General features: G+C 38.1%; 4 protein-coding genes across 11 annotated transcripts; 2 read left to right on the top strand and 2 right to left on the bottom strand.

The window, feature by feature from the left end:
• The first annotated feature begins 232 nt into the window (after positions 1-232).
• Positions 233-4,009, top strand: LOC105195760 (la-related protein 7). Of its 2 annotated transcripts, none has more exons than XM_011161338.3 (6): positions 233-525; positions 756-1,021; positions 1,209-1,570; positions 1,698-3,098; positions 3,405-3,549; positions 3,610-4,009. In XM_011161338.3, exons 2-6 carry the CDS (start codon positions 787-789, stop codon positions 3,759-3,761), a joined length of 2,295 nt encoding a protein of 764 aa, XP_011159640.2. In that variant the 5' UTR covers positions 233-525; positions 756-786; the 3' UTR covers positions 3,762-4,009. The 2 variants fall into 2 exon arrangements, with proteins under 2 accessions (XP_011159640.2, XP_011159639.2); XM_011161337.3 differs by having other exon boundaries at positions 240-525; positions 732-1,021.
• Positions 3,796-5,678, bottom strand: LOC105195759 (probable H/ACA ribonucleoprotein complex subunit 1). 4 transcript variants are annotated; one of them, XM_039447928.1, is made up of 4 exons: positions 5,660-5,678; positions 5,113-5,219; positions 4,569-4,809; positions 3,796-4,308 (listed from the first exon to the last, which is right to left on the bottom strand). In XM_039447928.1, the coding sequence occupies exons 2-4, from the start codon at positions 5,214-5,216 to the stop codon at positions 4,036-4,038; spliced, it is 618 nt and encodes a 205-aa protein (XP_039303862.1). In that variant the 5' UTR covers positions 5,217-5,219; positions 5,660-5,678; the 3' UTR covers positions 3,796-4,035. The 4 variants fall into 4 exon arrangements, with proteins under 4 accessions (XP_039303862.1, XP_011159634.1, XP_011159638.1 ...); XM_011161332.3 differs by having other exon boundaries at positions 5,550-5,677; XM_011161336.3 differs by lacking the exon at positions 5,660-5,678 and adding an exon at positions 5,592-5,610.
• Positions 5,679-6,429: 751 nt separating this feature from the next.
• Positions 6,430-10,477, bottom strand: LOC105195761 (protein CREG1). Of its 2 annotated transcripts, none has more exons than XM_011161340.3 (5): positions 10,083-10,477; positions 8,525-8,679; positions 7,513-7,632; positions 7,347-7,428; positions 6,430-6,848 (listed from the first exon to the last, which is right to left on the bottom strand). In XM_011161340.3, exons 1-5 carry the CDS (start codon positions 10,345-10,347, stop codon positions 6,664-6,666), a joined length of 807 nt encoding a protein of 268 aa, XP_011159642.2. In that variant the 5' UTR covers positions 10,348-10,477; the 3' UTR covers positions 6,430-6,663. The 2 variants fall into 2 exon arrangements, with proteins under 2 accessions (XP_011159642.2, XP_025989415.1); XM_026133630.2 differs by lacking the exon at positions 6,430-6,848 and adding an exon at positions 6,877-7,097.
• A 212-nt stretch (positions 10,478-10,689) lies between these two features.
• LOC105195762 lies at positions 10,690-18,023 on the top strand. 3 transcript variants are annotated; one of them, XM_011161341.3, is made up of 3 exons: positions 10,690-11,072; positions 11,732-11,986; positions 13,354-18,023. In XM_011161341.3, the coding sequence occupies exon 3, from the start codon at positions 13,370-13,372 to the stop codon at positions 17,420-17,422; it is 4,053 nt and encodes a 1,350-aa protein (XP_011159643.2). In that variant the 5' UTR covers positions 10,690-11,072; positions 11,732-11,986; positions 13,354-13,369; the 3' UTR covers positions 17,423-18,023. The 3 variants fall into 3 exon arrangements, with proteins under 3 accessions (XP_011159643.2, XP_039303852.1, XP_039303850.1); XM_039447918.1 differs by lacking the exon at positions 11,732-11,986; XM_039447916.1 differs by having other exon boundaries at positions 10,690-11,986.
• The last annotated feature ends 126 nt before the right edge of the window (positions 18,024-18,149 follow it).

Below are 18,149 nucleotides of genomic sequence, written 5' to 3'. Positions count from 1 at the left end.
CGGACAAATGGCGTCATTTCTCCGACGTTAGCGGTCATTAATGCCTTTCCACTGCGATTCTGGGCGAGTTTTTTTAATTCATCGATTGATCAATTGCATTATGCGCAAATGCAGTTTTTATAGAACAAAGTTGCAGTTGCGCATAATGCGATTGATCATATTAATGAATTAAAAAACTCGTCCTCTTTTAATGCACGTAACGTATCTTTATATAAAGGCATGCGCATATGAATACGCACTGTGAAGGCATATATGTCCGTTACTGTACATACATATTGGTATATATGTCCTTTTTTCTATCGTAATTTACCTTCCGTTTTCTTTCTTTCTACCATGATAGTGGCATGGTGGCATCTATCAATTGACCGGTAGCACATTTGCATTAGGTTTTAGAACTGTTTAGAACCGTTTAGAACGAGAATAGGAGAAAACGTCAAAATAATAATAAAAAGAAGACGAAAACGTGATTGCACATATAGTGGTTCTTTGCAAAGTATCGTGATCTACCTGCATCATAAAGAATTAGTGAGTTATGCCTGATTCATGTAGACTATAACCATTAATTTATGCCGAAACCGTAAAGTTCAATAATTTCAATATTTTCGTTCATAGAGATTTATTGAATTTTAGTTCCAGCATAACGATAACGTCGATAAATCAAACTTTATGAATAAATTTTTTAGAATCTTGTACCTCAACTTTACCTTGTGACTTGTAAATGTTACTTGCAGCACGTGGACAATCTATTTTTCTAGAAGGCCTGTTGTATGTTCTTTTGAAAATACAATGGTGATGGAGGAATCAGATATGGAGCTAGCTTCGGAAAATATACCTGTTCCTCAGGTACAGCATCCAATAGTCGATACAGTTAAACGCAGTAACAAGGGTGCTTCACGTGGTAAGCCAAGACTGAGAAAGAAGGCATTGCACGCTTTGATACGTAAGCAAATGGAGTTCTACTTTAGTGACTCTAACTTGAGCAAGGATCGTTTCCTGTCAAAACTTTTAAAAGAAAATTCCTGTAAGTATTCCTTTCCTGTATTTTTTAATCTATGATTAATTGTCAAATTTAATATATTATTTAATTTATTAGATTTAATGTTTTATTTAATTCAAATAATAGTAAGATAAAAATAAAATACCTCTTACTTTTTTAGTCTTATTAAAAGACATCAAAATACTGATTGTAATTGTGCTTGATTTTTTAGATATAGATCTTGAGGTATTTACAAAATGTAACAAACTGCAAGAACTGACAACAGATGAACACATGATTACCACAAATAGGATAGCTAAAGCTCTACAAGGATCAACAATGTTAAAAGTTTCAGAAGATGGTACAAAGGTCTGCCGAGTAACACCGATTCAAACAAAAGAGAATGTTGACCAGTGTACAATTTATGTACAAAACTTACCGCCAGATGCCGATCACGAATGGTTGATATCTGTTTTTTCAAAATATGGAACAGTAGACTATGTCTCAATTCCACGTTATAAGAACAATAGAAAGATAAAGGGGTTTGCATTTGTAGAATTTGATACACCCAACCATGCTCAAGAATGCCTTAAGGTAAGAGAAGTAGTATTTGTTAACAGTTGTTGCGAAATATATCGTTATACAATTGCATGTGTGAAAGATAATGGTTATAATTTTCATAACTTGACAATGTGTTATAGTTTAATGTTTTATTTTACAGACCTTCCAAAAAAAGGGATGTGTTTTGCCATCACATGTATCCCCCAATGAACTATTAAGTATAACTACATTTGAACCTCAAAAAGATGTAATAATTGGAGTACTTGGTGATCCAGAGACTAAGGAAAAATTGAACATTAAAGAAGAAAAAACATCTAATGAAGAAATATGGTCTAAAGAAAATGTGCGCGAAGATACAGAAGATAATAGTAGACAAAGTTCTAAAAAAAGAAGATACCTTGTGGATAAATCATTTTCTGTAGAAGAAAATGACATTAAAATCAAGAAAAAGAAAAAAGAAACTGCCGAACAAAATATAACGGAACAACAAAATGAAGGAGAAAAGATATCCAAAGCTGAATTTGAAGACAAGAATAATGTCTATGGTAATCAGATAGATGCAACACATAATAATAGAGAAGGTATAAATGAAGAAAAATATGCCCTGGAAAAATCACTTGACGAAAGCAATGTTAAAGTCAGAAAAAGAAGAAAAACTGTAGGTGAAACTGTAACAGATCAGCAAAATGAAAAAGAACAAGTGCCAAAAGAATTTAAAGACAAGAATAATACTTACGCTAACGAAATAGATGCAACAGATAATGATCGACAAAGTATAAAAAAAAAGGTTTTTCTTTCTGAAAAATCAAGTAATAAAGAAGAAAAGGATAGTAAAGTTACTGGAAACAGTACTACAGGAAATCAAGAATCACAAATTTCGAACAAGAATCGCAACAAAATTATAGAAAAAAGAAAGAGAAGACACACGATAAGCAATACGATCACTGTAGAAAATATTAGTGAAGAAGCGGTAAAAGAATGCCAAAAACCAGCGACAAGTTCGAATGAAAATAAAATGGATTTGGAACATCTGTCCAAAGAAAAAAAGAGCAATGAGACAGATACTTTATCACAAACTGAAAAACATTCCATAAGAGATTTCGACATGAGGAGTAGTGATATCGAGGAAACTAAAAGACGACGAAAGGAAGAAGAAAAAGACGAAAGAAAGAAGAAAAAGAATCGGAAAAAGAGAAATAAAAATTTGGGCAACGATATTTGCAGTAAGATAGGATTGCAAATAATGGCAAAGTCAGATTGGAAGCGTCTTAGAAACAAATATTTAGATTTGCAAAGATCTAAAATGTCACAATTAAAAATGCATTTGAGAAAAGCTGAGGGAGACAGAGGCGGAATCATGACAAAATTGTATCACGAAGACTGGTCAGTAACGCACATTGCACGTAAACCTGGACATACATTGGATGATGAATCAACACATGAAAATAATGGCGCGAAATCTAATCAGGAGGAAAAGTCTGTTGGACGCGTTAATTATGCGCCAGGAATTATAGTGAAAGTCGAAATGGATGAGCCTTGCATAAATGTGCAGAATTTTAAGGTACAGTAATTTCATTAAAGTAAGAATAATATAAATTCATAATATTAGTAGTAGTAGTCGTAGTAGTAGTAGTAGTAGTAGTAGTGTAGTAGTAATGGGAGTGGGTGGGATCAGTCCCTATATGTTACTTAATCTAAAGAATTTCTGTGACTATCTCCTGCTAGAGATTACAAATTTAAAAATCCATATATACAGGATACATGAGTTTAAACTCGCGACCTATCACTTATAAATCCGTCGCTTTCACACATAGCCATACAATATCCCACAATGTAAGATATTACATGTTGTGTATTTAAATTTCAGATGGAGTTAAAAGACAACAATTCTGTGAAATATATAGATGTAACAGCTGATTCTTGTGAAGCTTATGTGAGATGTGATACAGCAGAAACGGCTCAGGCATTTATCCAGAAGAGCTATGAAGGAAGACGTTTAACTATTTTAGAAGGTATAAATATCTTGCATATTGTAAATGATATTTTACTAATTTTATGTATTATTTTTTCAGGTGATGAAGAGAAGTTATATTGGGATAAAATGGCAAAAGATAGGATGGAAAAGTTGAGTAAAAAAGGAAGAGTCAAGCAAAGGGGACGTAATAAATTACTGAAACGAGCAGAAAAAGAACTTGGAAAATGTATAAAGTTTGATCAAGATTGATTAAGATTGATTTATGGCATTAAACACTATTCAATTTTATACAACATTTTTAATGTATGTATACACTTCATACAAATTCATGTAATGCATATGTACGCACATGTCTGTAAATAACATCTGTCTGTTGCATAGTTAAAATTTAAAAAAGTTTGGAAAAAATTAACCTGTATAAAATATTTAATTTTTTTTGTCATTTACAATATCATTATAGTTACATATTTAGCATTAAAGTACACACATATAAAATATTTTAATACATTGCTAATTTTGAAGTCTACCATCTTCCTCTACCTCCGCCTCCTCGACCTCCACCTCCACCTGAATTGAAACGATTGAATCCACCGCCTCCTCCGCGACTTCTAAATCCACCACCGCCACCTCTGTTACCACCGCCTCCTCTCCCGAAAGATCCTCTGCTACCACCTCTACCTCCTCGGCCTCCAGCGCCTCTTTTCATGACCCTGCCAGGACCACCGCCTCTTTTCTGATCTCCAGGTTTTTGTAAAAACCTTTGAAGAGGCAGCAGCTTTGCTGGGTCGATATACAACTATAATCAACATACAAAAATAACATGCATATATAAAATTCAAATGTAAATGTTGAGATGATATGTGAGAGCAATCAACTTGTATTCTTGGATTTGATTCCCCCATGTATGTTTTGGTTTTATAAAATTGAAAATTGTAAGTGAAATAATATAAAATGACAATGGTAACCAGTTTTGGCGACGCATATTACACTAAAATAAATGATAAGATATAAAACAAAATTATTTAATTATAGCATAATTTAAAATAATTATAATACCTGAGCATCTTTTTGAAAACTTGCAGCCTTCACATTTTCTGATAACTTAACGGATACATAATAGTCACGAACATTGCCAAATATTTCATCTATTTTGCCAATCTGTTGCTTGTTCTCTGTGTAAATTGGTGCATTGAAAAAAGGCACCTGTTCAATGTCAACTTTAAGAACTAAGTCATTCTCCACTGTCCATGTAAAATGACCCAATGGTGTTACCGTCTCTGGAGGTCCTTGATCGTATCTACAGTAACCAAAGAAAAGCACATTTAATTATTGAGAATTTTACAATACATTCTGTCAGAGTGTATTATACTTGTTGCTTGTGATCTAACCTAATCTTTGACCAACTTAATATATTTTATGAAAAGATCTAGGTTCAAATTCACCCAAAACAATATCAAATTTTTAATTTATTATTATGAGAGGCAATGGCACACCACTTGAGAGATTTGCCAAGATACTATGGAACACACGAGCATGCATCAAATGAGGATCAATCATGAAGAAATCGATTTGTGAGAAAAAGAATTATGATATTAATTACCCTCTGCCCCTGTCAAAACCGCCACCGCGGCCCCTATTGAATCCTCCGCCACCTCGATTACCCCTGAAACCACCTCCTCTGCCGCCGCGTGCTCGGAATGACATAACCTGTCAGAGCCGGGCCAGCATATTAATGATCGTTACACAGAATAAACTAAATTACTTCGTAAGATTTGGGTCTAGTACACCTTATTTTTAATTAAAATAGATAAAAATTTATGAAAATAAAAGAAAAACCGTATTTTCACAAATTGAAAGATTATTACGCCGACTATAAATGAAATAATTTCGCAAAATTTGTTAGACACGTGATACAATTATTCTTTTATTTTTAATTAAGATAAATAGAAATTTATAAAAACTACGAAGCACAAATCTTGTGAAACAATTTTGTTTGTAGTCAGCGTAATAATCGTTGAGATATAACTGCTCGTTTACTAGCTTGCTCGCTCGTAAATGCTCGTAAATTTGATTAACTACAGGCTTTTTCTATTTTCTTCGAAACATGCATGGATAGCGAACGATGGAGGAACAAGTTGAAACATAACCTGTTCTTTAACTGAACTGGCTGCACTAATTCACAGTTTATCTTTTTTTCTTCACGTTAGAAGAAGAAAGATAAACTCTGGACCATACTCTGGACTAGTGTAGCCAGTTCAGCTAAAATGTGGAATGCACGTGGGCGCTAGTGCGCTATGGAGAACAATTTTTGATTGGTTGCTTAAATCCGCCATATGTAACAACGAAGCAACCGCGAATTTTAAACATGAATTATAGAATTTAACAAAAGAAACAATACAACAGTGCTAGAGAACCTGTATGCTGTTTAATCGTATATTTTGTACATACATTGTTGTCAATATTAGATTTAAATTAATGTCAGTGTATTATTTGGTTTTAATTGGCAATATTGGATGTTTTCCATATAGTGATAACGGACACAAGTGTCTTTCTACCCTTGTTACTCATTGAATATTAAAAAAAGTATAGAATGATGCTTTGTCGATTTGTTATTGAATGTAAAGTACTTATTGATAATTATTTATATTTTTTTACATTATTTAGAATAGTATCAACCTAAATATGATAAAAGCAATGTGTTACCAAATTTGTTTTAACATTAATTTAGTGGCGCTTTACACTGCGCGCAAAAATGACGAAAAACTAAAGAAGCACGCTCAAATTAGGTTAGTTTCAAAGTAATTAAAATATTTTCCGTTGCTCGCATTATGATTTTTCATAATCATCCGATCCGAATAAGGATGTATAAAAAGCTTTCACGAGTAAATAAAGGATTGGAATAATCAACTCGTTCACATCATGTAATATTTAATTTATTGTAAGTATATATAATTTATTACAAATATCAAAATTTATAATAAACTGATTCAGTCGTTCAAGCATAGGTTTGACATACATCATTCTTAAACTCACAAGTCACTAGAAAAATATAAAAATAATTTCATAAAATTTTTTTCTAGAGTATCCAAAAAACTGTCATCAAGCCTTGAGACTATTTGGATTATCAGGATCGGATTCTAACAGAATATGTCTAGTTATCGAATAGGCTTGGATAGAAACGCTGGATTCTTTCATGAAACAAGTCGCTACGAAATGATTGGCAGGTTGAACTTGGTGTGTTGAAGTAATCGTTGATAGAAATGTATTTTGGTCCACCAAAGGTGTCTAGCATGGCAATCACTGACATCTCCATCTTGGCGAAAAAGAATTTGTGGTCTGCACAAATAAGTAGCGTAACATAAGTTGATGTACAAAAATTTGTGATTCTAACAGAATATGTCTAGTTATCGAATAGGTTTGGATAGAAACGCTGGATTCTTTCACGAAACAAGTCGCTACGAAATGATTGGCAGGTTGAACTTGGTGTGTTGAAGTAATCGTTGATAGAAATATATTTTGGTCCACCAAAGGTGTCTAGCATGGCAATCGCTGACATCTCCATCTTGGCGAAAAAGAATTTGTGGTCTGCACAAATAAGTAGCGTAACGTAAGTTGATGTACAAATTTTTGTACAAATTTTTGTACATCAACTTACGTTACGCTACTTATTTGTGCAGACCACAAATTCTTTTTCGCCAATCATTTCGTAGCAACTTGTTTCGTGAAAGAATCCAGAGTTTCTATCCAAACCTATTCGATAACTAGACATATTCTGTCGGAATCCGATTAAATCTTGATAATACATAAAAGATAATACATAAAAAGCGATATTACTTGCGGGCATGTTCCCTAATTTCGGGTGACGACCGAAAAATAATTGCTTCGCGATCTCGTGTTCTTCAGTCTCGTTCTTCACCTGTTAAAACATCGAACATTTAATTAGTAAAATTATATTATAAACACAATAATGATACGATATGCAAGTGAGTGATTTACTGACTGCTTTGATTTTTCCAGTTAGCATGACTCTAACGCATCGCGGGTCCATCGGATCATATCCCTTATCCTTACAATAGTTGCCTTGAGTTAGCGAAACCAGGAGAGATGCACGATGATCTTTCTGTAATCATTGAGCATTAACGCGATGTAATCACAATAGAAATTTAGATTAACGTGACATAAATTAGATTATGTTGATAAACTTATATTAGTTTTACCACTTCAGATTAAATAAAATTATTTACAATTGAACTTTTGATTTATCTTTTGATAAGATAGTATAATTATAATTCTTTACAATTATACAGACTACGTGATAAGATAATCATCAAAAATGTTTTTAATTATACACTAATTATACACTTGAAATTACATTTGTGCAAATTCAAAAACGTGTTGTGATAATTAAACCTGAAAGGTGTCACATTTTGTTTCGAAATTTACATCTGTGCAAATATAAAAAATGTATTAGTTAAATAATCTGAAAAGGTGTCATTTCTTTTAATTAAAAATTGAATATAAGTTGATATCACAATATTTGATTATTATATAATATCTAAAGATAGAACAGATGTAATTTTAAAATTATCATTGCAATATTATATAATTAAAAAAAAATGTTACTAATTTATCGAGAAATAAACCAAAAAGTTTAAAGAATTTTGTCATTTAGGCTGTGTTTTAAAATTCACTGAAAATCAATGGTTCACGTTACATATATTACAGATTTTCAGCATTCTGAATGAATAATGGAATCTCTTGTCTTATCAAGAGCTAAGTTAAAAATATGGTTGTTGAATTGATTTTTACGCTAGAATCTTTTTTGTACTATAATAGAATTTTTATATTCCTCTTCACATTTTTCAAACTTATCGTAAATGTTTTAGATAATATAATAATGTAACATAATATATGCACAATATAACGTATGTACAATAATGCACAATATACATCATATGGATGTGCAACGGCCAATAATCGATTGATATCAATATCATACTATCACTACTTACAGCCAGGTCCTGAGCGGTATAGTCGAGAGGGGTGAGGTACATGTACGGTATTCCAGTACCGTTTCCAACAGGCCCGTCGGCGATGGAGATCAAATTTGCAACGGGAAAGCTTTCAACATCATTCCTTGTGCTTATCGTCGCTACGGCCGCCCAATCTGCCGATATATAGATCCATATGATACTGAACGCGTAAATAGGTGCATTGACGATACATAACGCGCTAATTATTTTCAAAATTATTATATCTTTTTTTATACAGTAAAGTGATTAGATCACATTTAATAGAGAACTTTGATCGATATGTAAAGATATAATATAGTCAAAATACCTTATTGGTCATAGCTAAATCATAGTCCTAATATTTATTGTGTGATTTTATATATCCTTTCAAGTTTACGAAACTGAATAAATTTTCAGTTTTAAAACACAGTTCTAAATTGAACAAGGAACAGTAATATTACGTTGTTAACACAATAAATATTAGCATTAAGCTGTAGCTATGACCGATAAGGCAATTCTTGTTCTACTTGGAACTCTATTTTAAGAACGAAACTTTATTCAGTGCGCAATTTCATGGGCTTGAAAGGGTATATAAAATCACACAACAAATATTAACATTAAGCTGTAGCTATATGACCGATAAGGTCTTTTGATAATTGTTTATAAAGTGTTTAGAATTCTAAAAGCTTTTCTTTTCAAATAGATTCGAATAAACGGGAGAATTTCTTTGTTTGATTCCTTTGTTCTTTTCTGATAATAATAGAATTATAAGAGTTTTTTTAATCCATCGATTAATCAATCGATTGATTATGCACAAAATACATCTTTTACAGAGTAACGTTGCATTTGCGCATATTATGATTTATCAATCAATAAATTAAAATATTTGCCTTATTTTATTATAATATTCGAAGCTATCTTTTTGCATTTGACAATGACGACATCGAGTTATTTATTATTCGATATGCGCGTCAAAAAGATACTTGGCGCGAGATCAAAGTACTATTAACGACAAAAGCTATGATACATATAAACGTTTCAACCGCAAGACGCATAAACGAGATACAAAAATAACAATATGAATGTAGTTTATAAATATTGTAAGTAGTGTGCTATTTTTTCCGCCTTTTGACTTTCCATGATTATTGTGGCACGCATATCTTGATGAAATGACACGCAAGCTCTCTGTGAACATTTCCTTTCAATTACGTATTTAATTAAATCCCAGGCAGTTATTATTGAATAGAAGATGCACGCACATCTTCTGCGTATCTCGAAAGTTTACTTATTGCAAAACAGATATGCGTTTAAGGTGTAAGTGCAAGGCTGTTTATAGAACATATCAGCATACATTTTATATGCATATATTTATACATAAATATATCGGAATATATGATTTTTATTTGAATGACAAACTTAAGATAAGCTTAAAGATAAGCTTCAAATAAATGTAATATTAGTATTCTGTTTTTTTTAAATGTAATATTATTATTCTGTAATACTTCATTATAAAGTGAAAACTTTCTTCAATAAGTGCTAACGATATCACATCGATTACCAGCTTGATTAACGACGCATCTGGCCTTTAAAGCTGGTGACAGATTTTCTAAGGTTTGGGTACGCCTCGGCTGATCGGCTTGATCATTGTCGAACCCAATCGAACGCGCCTGGAACTCGACAGATGGGTACAACGACTTTATCTTCCCTGCCTCAGCGTTTTCTTCGATTTTGCTCCAGTATGCACGCTTTACTTCATTGTCGAGTTTATGTGCGTCGCTCAGCAAGATGCACAAAGCGATGATGCTCACGATTCGCGACGTCATGATACGCGCTACGTATATCTCGTGATGCGTAATTGAAGCGAGACTCAGCGATATTTCCCACGGAGGTGAAGCTCGAGAGCAAGTACGCCTTACAAGTGGTTGATACAGACTGCGCGCGCTTTACAAACTTGGCGATTTATGATCAAGTTGATGACTTATATTCGCGATGTCTTGCGCAATAACGATGGATTATCAGATCAAATTCGAGCGTATTTTTTTATCGTGTATGCTTAGCAAATTGACATGTGATGTGTCACGTTCTGTTTGAAAAAAATATTTACAAATTTTGTTTTTATCTGAAGTTTTTTTTGTTTGATCAATTGCTGACAAAATGATTGCGAAAATTGACTGTGATCCGCGTTTAATATGTCTAGACATTATCCTTTATTTTATGATCTTTAACTTTCGCAAAGTAAGATCGATGTTAAATTGCTGGAACGAATCCGCGACAATCGAAGACAAATCGATTTTACTACTCTTCAGAAAAGACATATTTATCGATGTTCTCATAAAATTTTAGAAGACCGTTTGTGGCGCCTGGTTGTGGTGCAAGGTCGAAGAAACTGGTACGCCGGTCGCTGTGAGGCCGCTCCGCTCGATGTGGGTCGTCGTCTAACTGTTCTACGTACCGTTTCTCCGCCCCTGACTGTATCCTTCAACAGCAACAGCAGCAGCAGCAGCAGCAATAGCGAGCGAACACCTACACGATGATGTCCCATGTTACGGTAATATTAGCGGAGATATGATCGCGATAGCGTGCGCGTCCTTCTTACGCCTCCTTCATTAGAGACGATTTTTCGTTGCTACTAAAAATTGCTGAAAATCAATTGTCATTAATATCCGAAATTACATTACAAAAAATGTCGCCGAGTTTAACAAAATATTTTTCTATTATAACTATTTTTATATTTTAACTAAAATATTTTACTCTCACGCTATTTTTATATACATTTATATCTGCCCGCGGCGGAGTCTCGATTATTCTATTATATAATTAATAACGGTTTATTATCAATTTAATTCGTAGCTCTTAACAGACGAAGCTTCGTAAAAACGTTTGATGGAAAGTGTATTTTAAATGAGGAGCATCCGGTCGCATTGTCCTCCGCGCGACATCCATTTTTTTACGCGTTTCTCAAGTAAATACAAATTTCCATTGTCCTTTTATCTTATTGGATACCATGCCGGGTTTTAGCTATCGTCTCTCCGTAATCATCCGCTTCCTCGTTTCTTCCTTGCCTCGCGGACGGTTGCGGCGTTCTCCTACTCTTCGGGTCATTTGGAGCGAGATCTTCCTCCACCGCGTGTCCTCCCGCCACCTCTTCGTCTTCCTCCTACCGTCCTGACGACAAGGCTGTTCAGTCGTCATACGACCTTCTTCCAGGGTTACGTTCCTGCCAGTTTCCCGCGGCTCTGATTTTTCGTCCTGGACGTGCGCTGAGATTGCTTCCATAGAAGCAACGATTTTTCGACTTTGGAATCAGCGCGAAATTGTTACATGCGATTGTTACATTCGATCAACTGTGTTAATTGAAAATCGTGTGCAGATGAATCAGTGAATGATCGCAGAGGTACCAGGAATCACGAGAAACCAAAGGGAGCCTCTATCGGCGCCCCACTGTTTTTCTACATAACTGAGGTATAACAAATGCTGATTTTTTGCGAAAACTTATTTGTCATATTTATAAAATTAATAATACAGCATTTTTCGATGTAGTATATTCATGGTTAAGGCCGGGTATAAAGCTAAATACAAAACTAACAAAATCATTAATTAATAATCTTTAGTTAATACATTAGTAAATAATTGCTAATTGTCTGAATTAAAATTAACATCCTTAACCAGATCGTAAGACGAAATAGATCATTTAAAAAAATAGTTACCAATTGGCATTCTTGAGATTTACACGTACAATACATCCCTTTTGAACAAGTCATTTTAAATCTAGGGCGAGATGATCGCGCGCGTAAAATGTGATTCGCGAGGCTCCGCGTTCGAAACTGAAATTATACAATTCGGGGGCAAAGCAGGGAACAAAGTAGGTCACACTGACCAACATCACCTGGCGCGTCCCATTCACTGTGTCAGGAAATACCGAGACACCGGGTCACAACCACGGACGTTACAGTCCGTGTTATGAATGGTGAACGGCGTTAGACAATTTTAACAGGCGAATACATGTCAACGTTATTCGACCTGGATATTAAAGTCAGGCTTGTCAAAACTGTAGGACATCATGTAGGAAGAAACAAAACGAATCTGTACGAAAAACATGTAAAAAGAGAAAAGAAAGAGACGGTGCGATGCCGGAAGAGATGGGAAAGGAGGAGGCTGTTAAAACCCGTTATACATTGAAACGGAATTCCACTTGACGTAATATAGTCTGCTAGTCCTATACGTTACAAATATTGGAATGCCTATGTCAATGTGCAAAATTTACATTTGTCCCGAAGACAAATTCTCTCAAAATCGTGAATACATTTACTATTTGTGTCATGAAGCGATCGGCATCAGTCAAACGGAACTTGTCCGGAGCAACGGCCTTACATTTATAATTAGCGTATCATTTAGTATTACTACGGCGTAAGATGATGCGTTTACAGTAATATTTCCAGAGTACTCAGGCATATCTGATTATCATGTATGCTAAACTAATTTAATTGCACTGCATGCAATCTTGCATAAGTAGACGCGTGTATACGTGTGACACAAATAGATTTAATTATATCGTAATGTTCAATCTTACTGGATGTGGGTCGTACGTTGACGTTAACTTAATTTTTTTTTAATGCATTTCTTTGGCTGTGTGTGAAACAAGACACCCGCATTTGAAATTGAGATAAGAATTCTCGTATAAATACCGGCAGTGCGGAATGCTGGCGTGAGAAAATGAAAAAATTCATGAAAAGGAAAGCTAGATATTGCATTGTACACAGATAGTATATATACAATGCAACGGAACTATTTATGATGCTATCGGATTGATCATAAGTGATATTTTCCAGGTGTCATATGTGAGAGATGCGGAGACGCCTGTGGACGCTTCTCGCCCTTCTGACATGCGTGTCAGGCGAGTATCTGATGGGCGGTCATTTGGACAACAATGCCGGGTCAAAGACCCGATCCGGCAAGATCGAGAGCTCCTCCACATCAGGACGTAAGACACGTCTGGACGACCTTGACCTGGATCTTACAGCGGCGGAGAGCACCGTTGCCGCTGTCGCTGCCGCTGGCGCTGAGACTTCAACCGACGATGGTGACGTTCCACGTTACCATATCCCGTATCCTTTCGCCTTCAACGGCGGCAAACCGTTCTCTCTGGAGAAGGATCCGATAACCGGTAAGATCGACTTCGAGAAGGCACCGCCTGTCGTAGCTCTCAACTATACCGGTCGTTATCGCGAGCGAGAAGAGAGCGAAGACAGTGACAACGGGGGTGGAGAAAAGAGTGCATACGTGGAACGGGATAAGAATAAGGACGGCCACGACGTTCGCCCGAACGAGATCAATACGTACACGCCTAACTTTCACGATTTCCTCAATTTGCCTGTCCATTATTCCTCGGACAAATACGGAAACGACAAGTACCCGTTGATCTCGAGCTCGTATGCGAATACGAAGGTGCAGAGCGGCGCCAACAGCTATAGCACATATAATCATAGACCTTATCATTCGGAGAACGATTTGTTTGTACGTCCCGTCAAGAATCCGTATCCACCGATAACAAAAACGAGTACGTACAGGACTACGACTGTCAACGATCTTAAGGCGAAATGGACAAGCACCACGAGTCCATCGACGACTACAACTTCCGCATCACCGATCACGACGAACTCATCGCATACTACGCTTTCTACCTCGACCAAAGCACCCGTTGTAACCACGTGGAAGCCGCCCAGTACTTCGTTCGCATTTCACTCGATCGATCGTACGGAGATCGAAAACGAGAAGAATTTTCTGCCGATAGAAAAGCTGCACGCTTCTGGTCACGCGGGATTTCATCGGAATCCGAGCGACGGAACGACGGAGAAGGCACAGGTCGCCACTCATTACAAGGACCAACCGAATCTCAACAATTTCGTTGTATCTCACGTGAAACCTGAAACAAAACCATCGGCGCAAAACGAAGAATATAAAGAATCTTACGACGCTTACGAGTCGGACGGCGAGGGTGACGGCAACAGCGAGGAGAACGATTACTTTTTACCCTTCGGAGATTTATTAAAGGAAATTGTTACATCGGCACCGTTTACGACCACTTCCAGCACAGCAACACCAACGACGACTACCACGATGATCACTACCACGATGGTTACCACCGATGCATCGACGCCAGAAACCACGACGTCGACTACGATTGCTCCTACGCGAACCGTGTCTTCGACAATGTCCACGAGTCAAAAAGAGGTACCCGCGAATAAACCACTGCAATTTCCAACGATGCAACATCCGGTTGTTTCTTCGTCTTTGATCAACGATCGAAGACCGGGTCTAGCGGAGCGTTACGATAGCATAATCAGTCACGGATATAGACCGAGTCCAATAATCAAGTCGGAACTAGACGGAACGGGAGGGGGAGTCGTGATAGAGAGCACGAGCAACATCGTGATACCGCCGGATCAAGATACCGTGTCCTTCGTTCTGGGAAATCGCCAGAATGTCGAAGGTGGTTATTACTCGGTTGGCACAGCCGTCGGAGAAAATCCTTACGGCGGTTCCGAGACTGACGCTCTGTTCTGGCCGCTCTACAACGATCCACACGATCCCGTGAAAGAAGTTAAACACGAGCATTCGCTCGTTTCCGTTACCGAACCGAATTCTGATCGCGTTACGCAAAAGTGGTGGCCGCCCACTTCCAGTCTTTTGAAAGGCAACAACGAACTCGACCTAACGAGACCTCCGAATCCCCTTGTTGCTGCCACAGGTACGATAGTTGACGATACGAAGAATCCAAGCAAAGAAAAAGATTCCAGCTACGTTATTTTCCCGGACGACGAAACGAAGAGCAAGGATACCTTAACGGAGGAGCACATCGTGATTATAAACGAGGCGGACGGCACCATTCGTGAATTACCCCCCAAGACGATGTTGACGACAACGTCGTCGACAATGACGAATAAAACGAAGCTCAATAGTCCCACGGACGATATCATCGGAGATCTGCCACAGCTGGCCGAAGATCTGGTACCGCCCGCAGAAAATTCCAGGCTGCCGTCCTACTACTATCATTACCAATTCGATACGTCAAGACCGAATCACTCGAGACCGCAGAGATTACCCTTGCCGCCGCGTAATAAGCCACACTCAGGAGGACTGCCGGTATCTCCGTTGGACGTGAGAAAACGTCCCTATTCGCCAGACGCGAAGCTACCCAACATCCTGCCACAATTCCGTCCTAATGCGAAAGCGTCGCACGGTCATCGCGGCCCAGATGTAATAGGGACGATGCCGGCTGGGCAAAGTGTACCTACGAGAATTAGACAGTCATTGCCAGCTCATCCGTCACGAAGACCTTTGCCGCCGCCGCCGCCACCGGCGTATCTTCAGCGGTTGAATCCACCGCCACCCCCGATCCATGCGGTCAGATTGGCTCACACGTCGACTTCGAAGGACAACGTCGTCCTGCCTCATGAAACGGAACCAACGATACGAAGACTTCGTCCTCCGCACGGGATACCGACTATATCGCGCGGAAGCCCGGAAGAACAGTCCGCTCCGTCGAACAGACTGTTCGTTCACAGCAACGGTGGCGGCAGTGGTGGTGTTGAAGAAGGCGAAAGTAGGAAGGTGGACCGAGGTAAGAGCGAGATCGCGGACGAACGCGAGAGCGAGAGCTCTGAAAGATATCCAGAGGAACCACCGATGACACCGCCGAGACCGCCGCTCTTTCCAAAGCGTAGAACAGCGGACCCACCACGCGTCGCGACACTGCAGATGATACAGCATCACGGTGAATTCAGTGATGATGATGACGAGGGTTCTCCCGCACAATCTGTGGAATCCGTACTCGCGCACGAAGCGGAACGCAGAAAATCGGATAATCACGATCCGTCGGAAATACCGGAGCAGCCTGTGTATGTCGTGTATCCGGTCAACACCGCGGTCAACATACATTCAGACGATTCCAACGAAAAGGATGGTAGTGTCGTCGTGGGTACGCGAGGTCCTCAACGACCGCTACCGCCTGACACGCTGCTTCAGAATGAACAGGATGATACACACACCGTCTACAACAACAGGCCTGTCACCCTGGACTTTCCATATCCGCTAGAACGACCCGACCCATCGTCCGTCTTTCCTGTCATTGGCGTGAAGGAGACGCCCGTATTGATACCTAGCGAGCAGCGACAGCAGCTGCAGCAGCAGCAGCAGCAGCAGCAGCAGGAAGCTTCCGCGATCGCAAACGAGCGAGAGAATGAGAAGAACGATGCGGTGAACGTGATACCGTATTTGCAGGATTTCTTGCCCTATCGAAAGAAGAACGAGGCGGCAATTTCCGTGACGCTGCATCGTACGGCGTCGATCGCGACGTCGTCATCGAGCTCTACATCGACCGCATCGACGTCTACCTCGACGCCGATCGCTTACGTTTACACGCCGACGCACGCACCATATCCGGCACATCATCTCGACGAAGATCTTAATAACGATGACAATGCTGCTACGAATGTCGACGCGAAGCAGACGGTGCTGCTGCCTTCACAGCAACCCTCCAGTTCCTCCAGCTCAGCACCGGCACCACAAAATTTCATGGCTCCTTTCGTCGCCAGTATGAGCGCCGAGACACCTAGTAAAAACGGCTGGAGCGTCGTTGTCGTCGAACCACCCGTTGGAGCGGAAAGAAAATCGGATAACGACAGCGATGAGGCGAAACCTGCAGATTCGGAGAACGATACGCAGACCGAGAAGAACGAGTTTGACGCCGATAATTTTAAGCCGCAGCTCTTCGGTGGGTTTAAGCCGCTCTATGAGTTTCCTACCGAGGACATGGAGCATCACGTCGCCGATACAGACACTGAGATAAACATGCCCAGGCACGCCAGAAAACTGCTGCCTGTACCTGATAAAGGATAACTTTAAAAATACTGGATACACTACATTTCGCTTCTTTTCTCTTGAGTCTTGCTCTCGGACATTTCGCTCTCGTACTTAGTTATTACTCTTCTCGCGTATACGCGTAAACGAAAACGTTAGCGAAAGCGCAAACGAAAGCGAAACGTACGCGCGTAGAGAATGAAGAGCGAATGTCTCTGTGCGCTACTCGATGAAAAGATACTTCGTGGTAGAGCCAACTCAAACGGTAGAAGACTGTACTCCATTTTCACTCCACTTAATATGTAAGAACGTCGCGATATAAAATAATACTTAATTTATTGCATTTAAATGATTAGCATTTGTTAAGTTTTGCCTTGTGGCAGCATTAACATCAGCTAAGTATTGAAATACGTAGAAAATATTGACGCACATATCATTAAGTATGAACGTATCGAAAAAGTATCGAAACGTTGAATAAAAATATTAATATAAGTTTTTTTTACAGGCAATACTTTTGCAATGTTTTTGTACAATTGTATATTATATTCATTAAGTATTCTTATTGAAAAAATCCAAAAATTAAACTTTATACTTCTTCACATAATTTCTTACATTTACATCAATTTTTAAAAATTTTGTAATACTTTTGGTCAAATCATGTATTATCTATATAATGTATTCAATATATTTTATGTAAAAAAAGTTTCTCATACAAGTGTAGAAAATTAAATTGTCTAAAAATTATTCAGCATTTTATAAAAGGAAA

This window comes from Solenopsis invicta, chromosome 4 (assembly GCF_016802725.1).
Source record: "Solenopsis invicta isolate M01_SB chromosome 4, UNIL_Sinv_3.0, whole genome shotgun sequence".
Lineage (NCBI taxonomy): Eukaryota > Metazoa > Arthropoda > Insecta > Hymenoptera > Formicidae > Solenopsis > Solenopsis invicta.
Note: the sequence above shows the minus strand (reverse complement) of the source record. Positions and strands in the feature narration are given on the sequence as shown.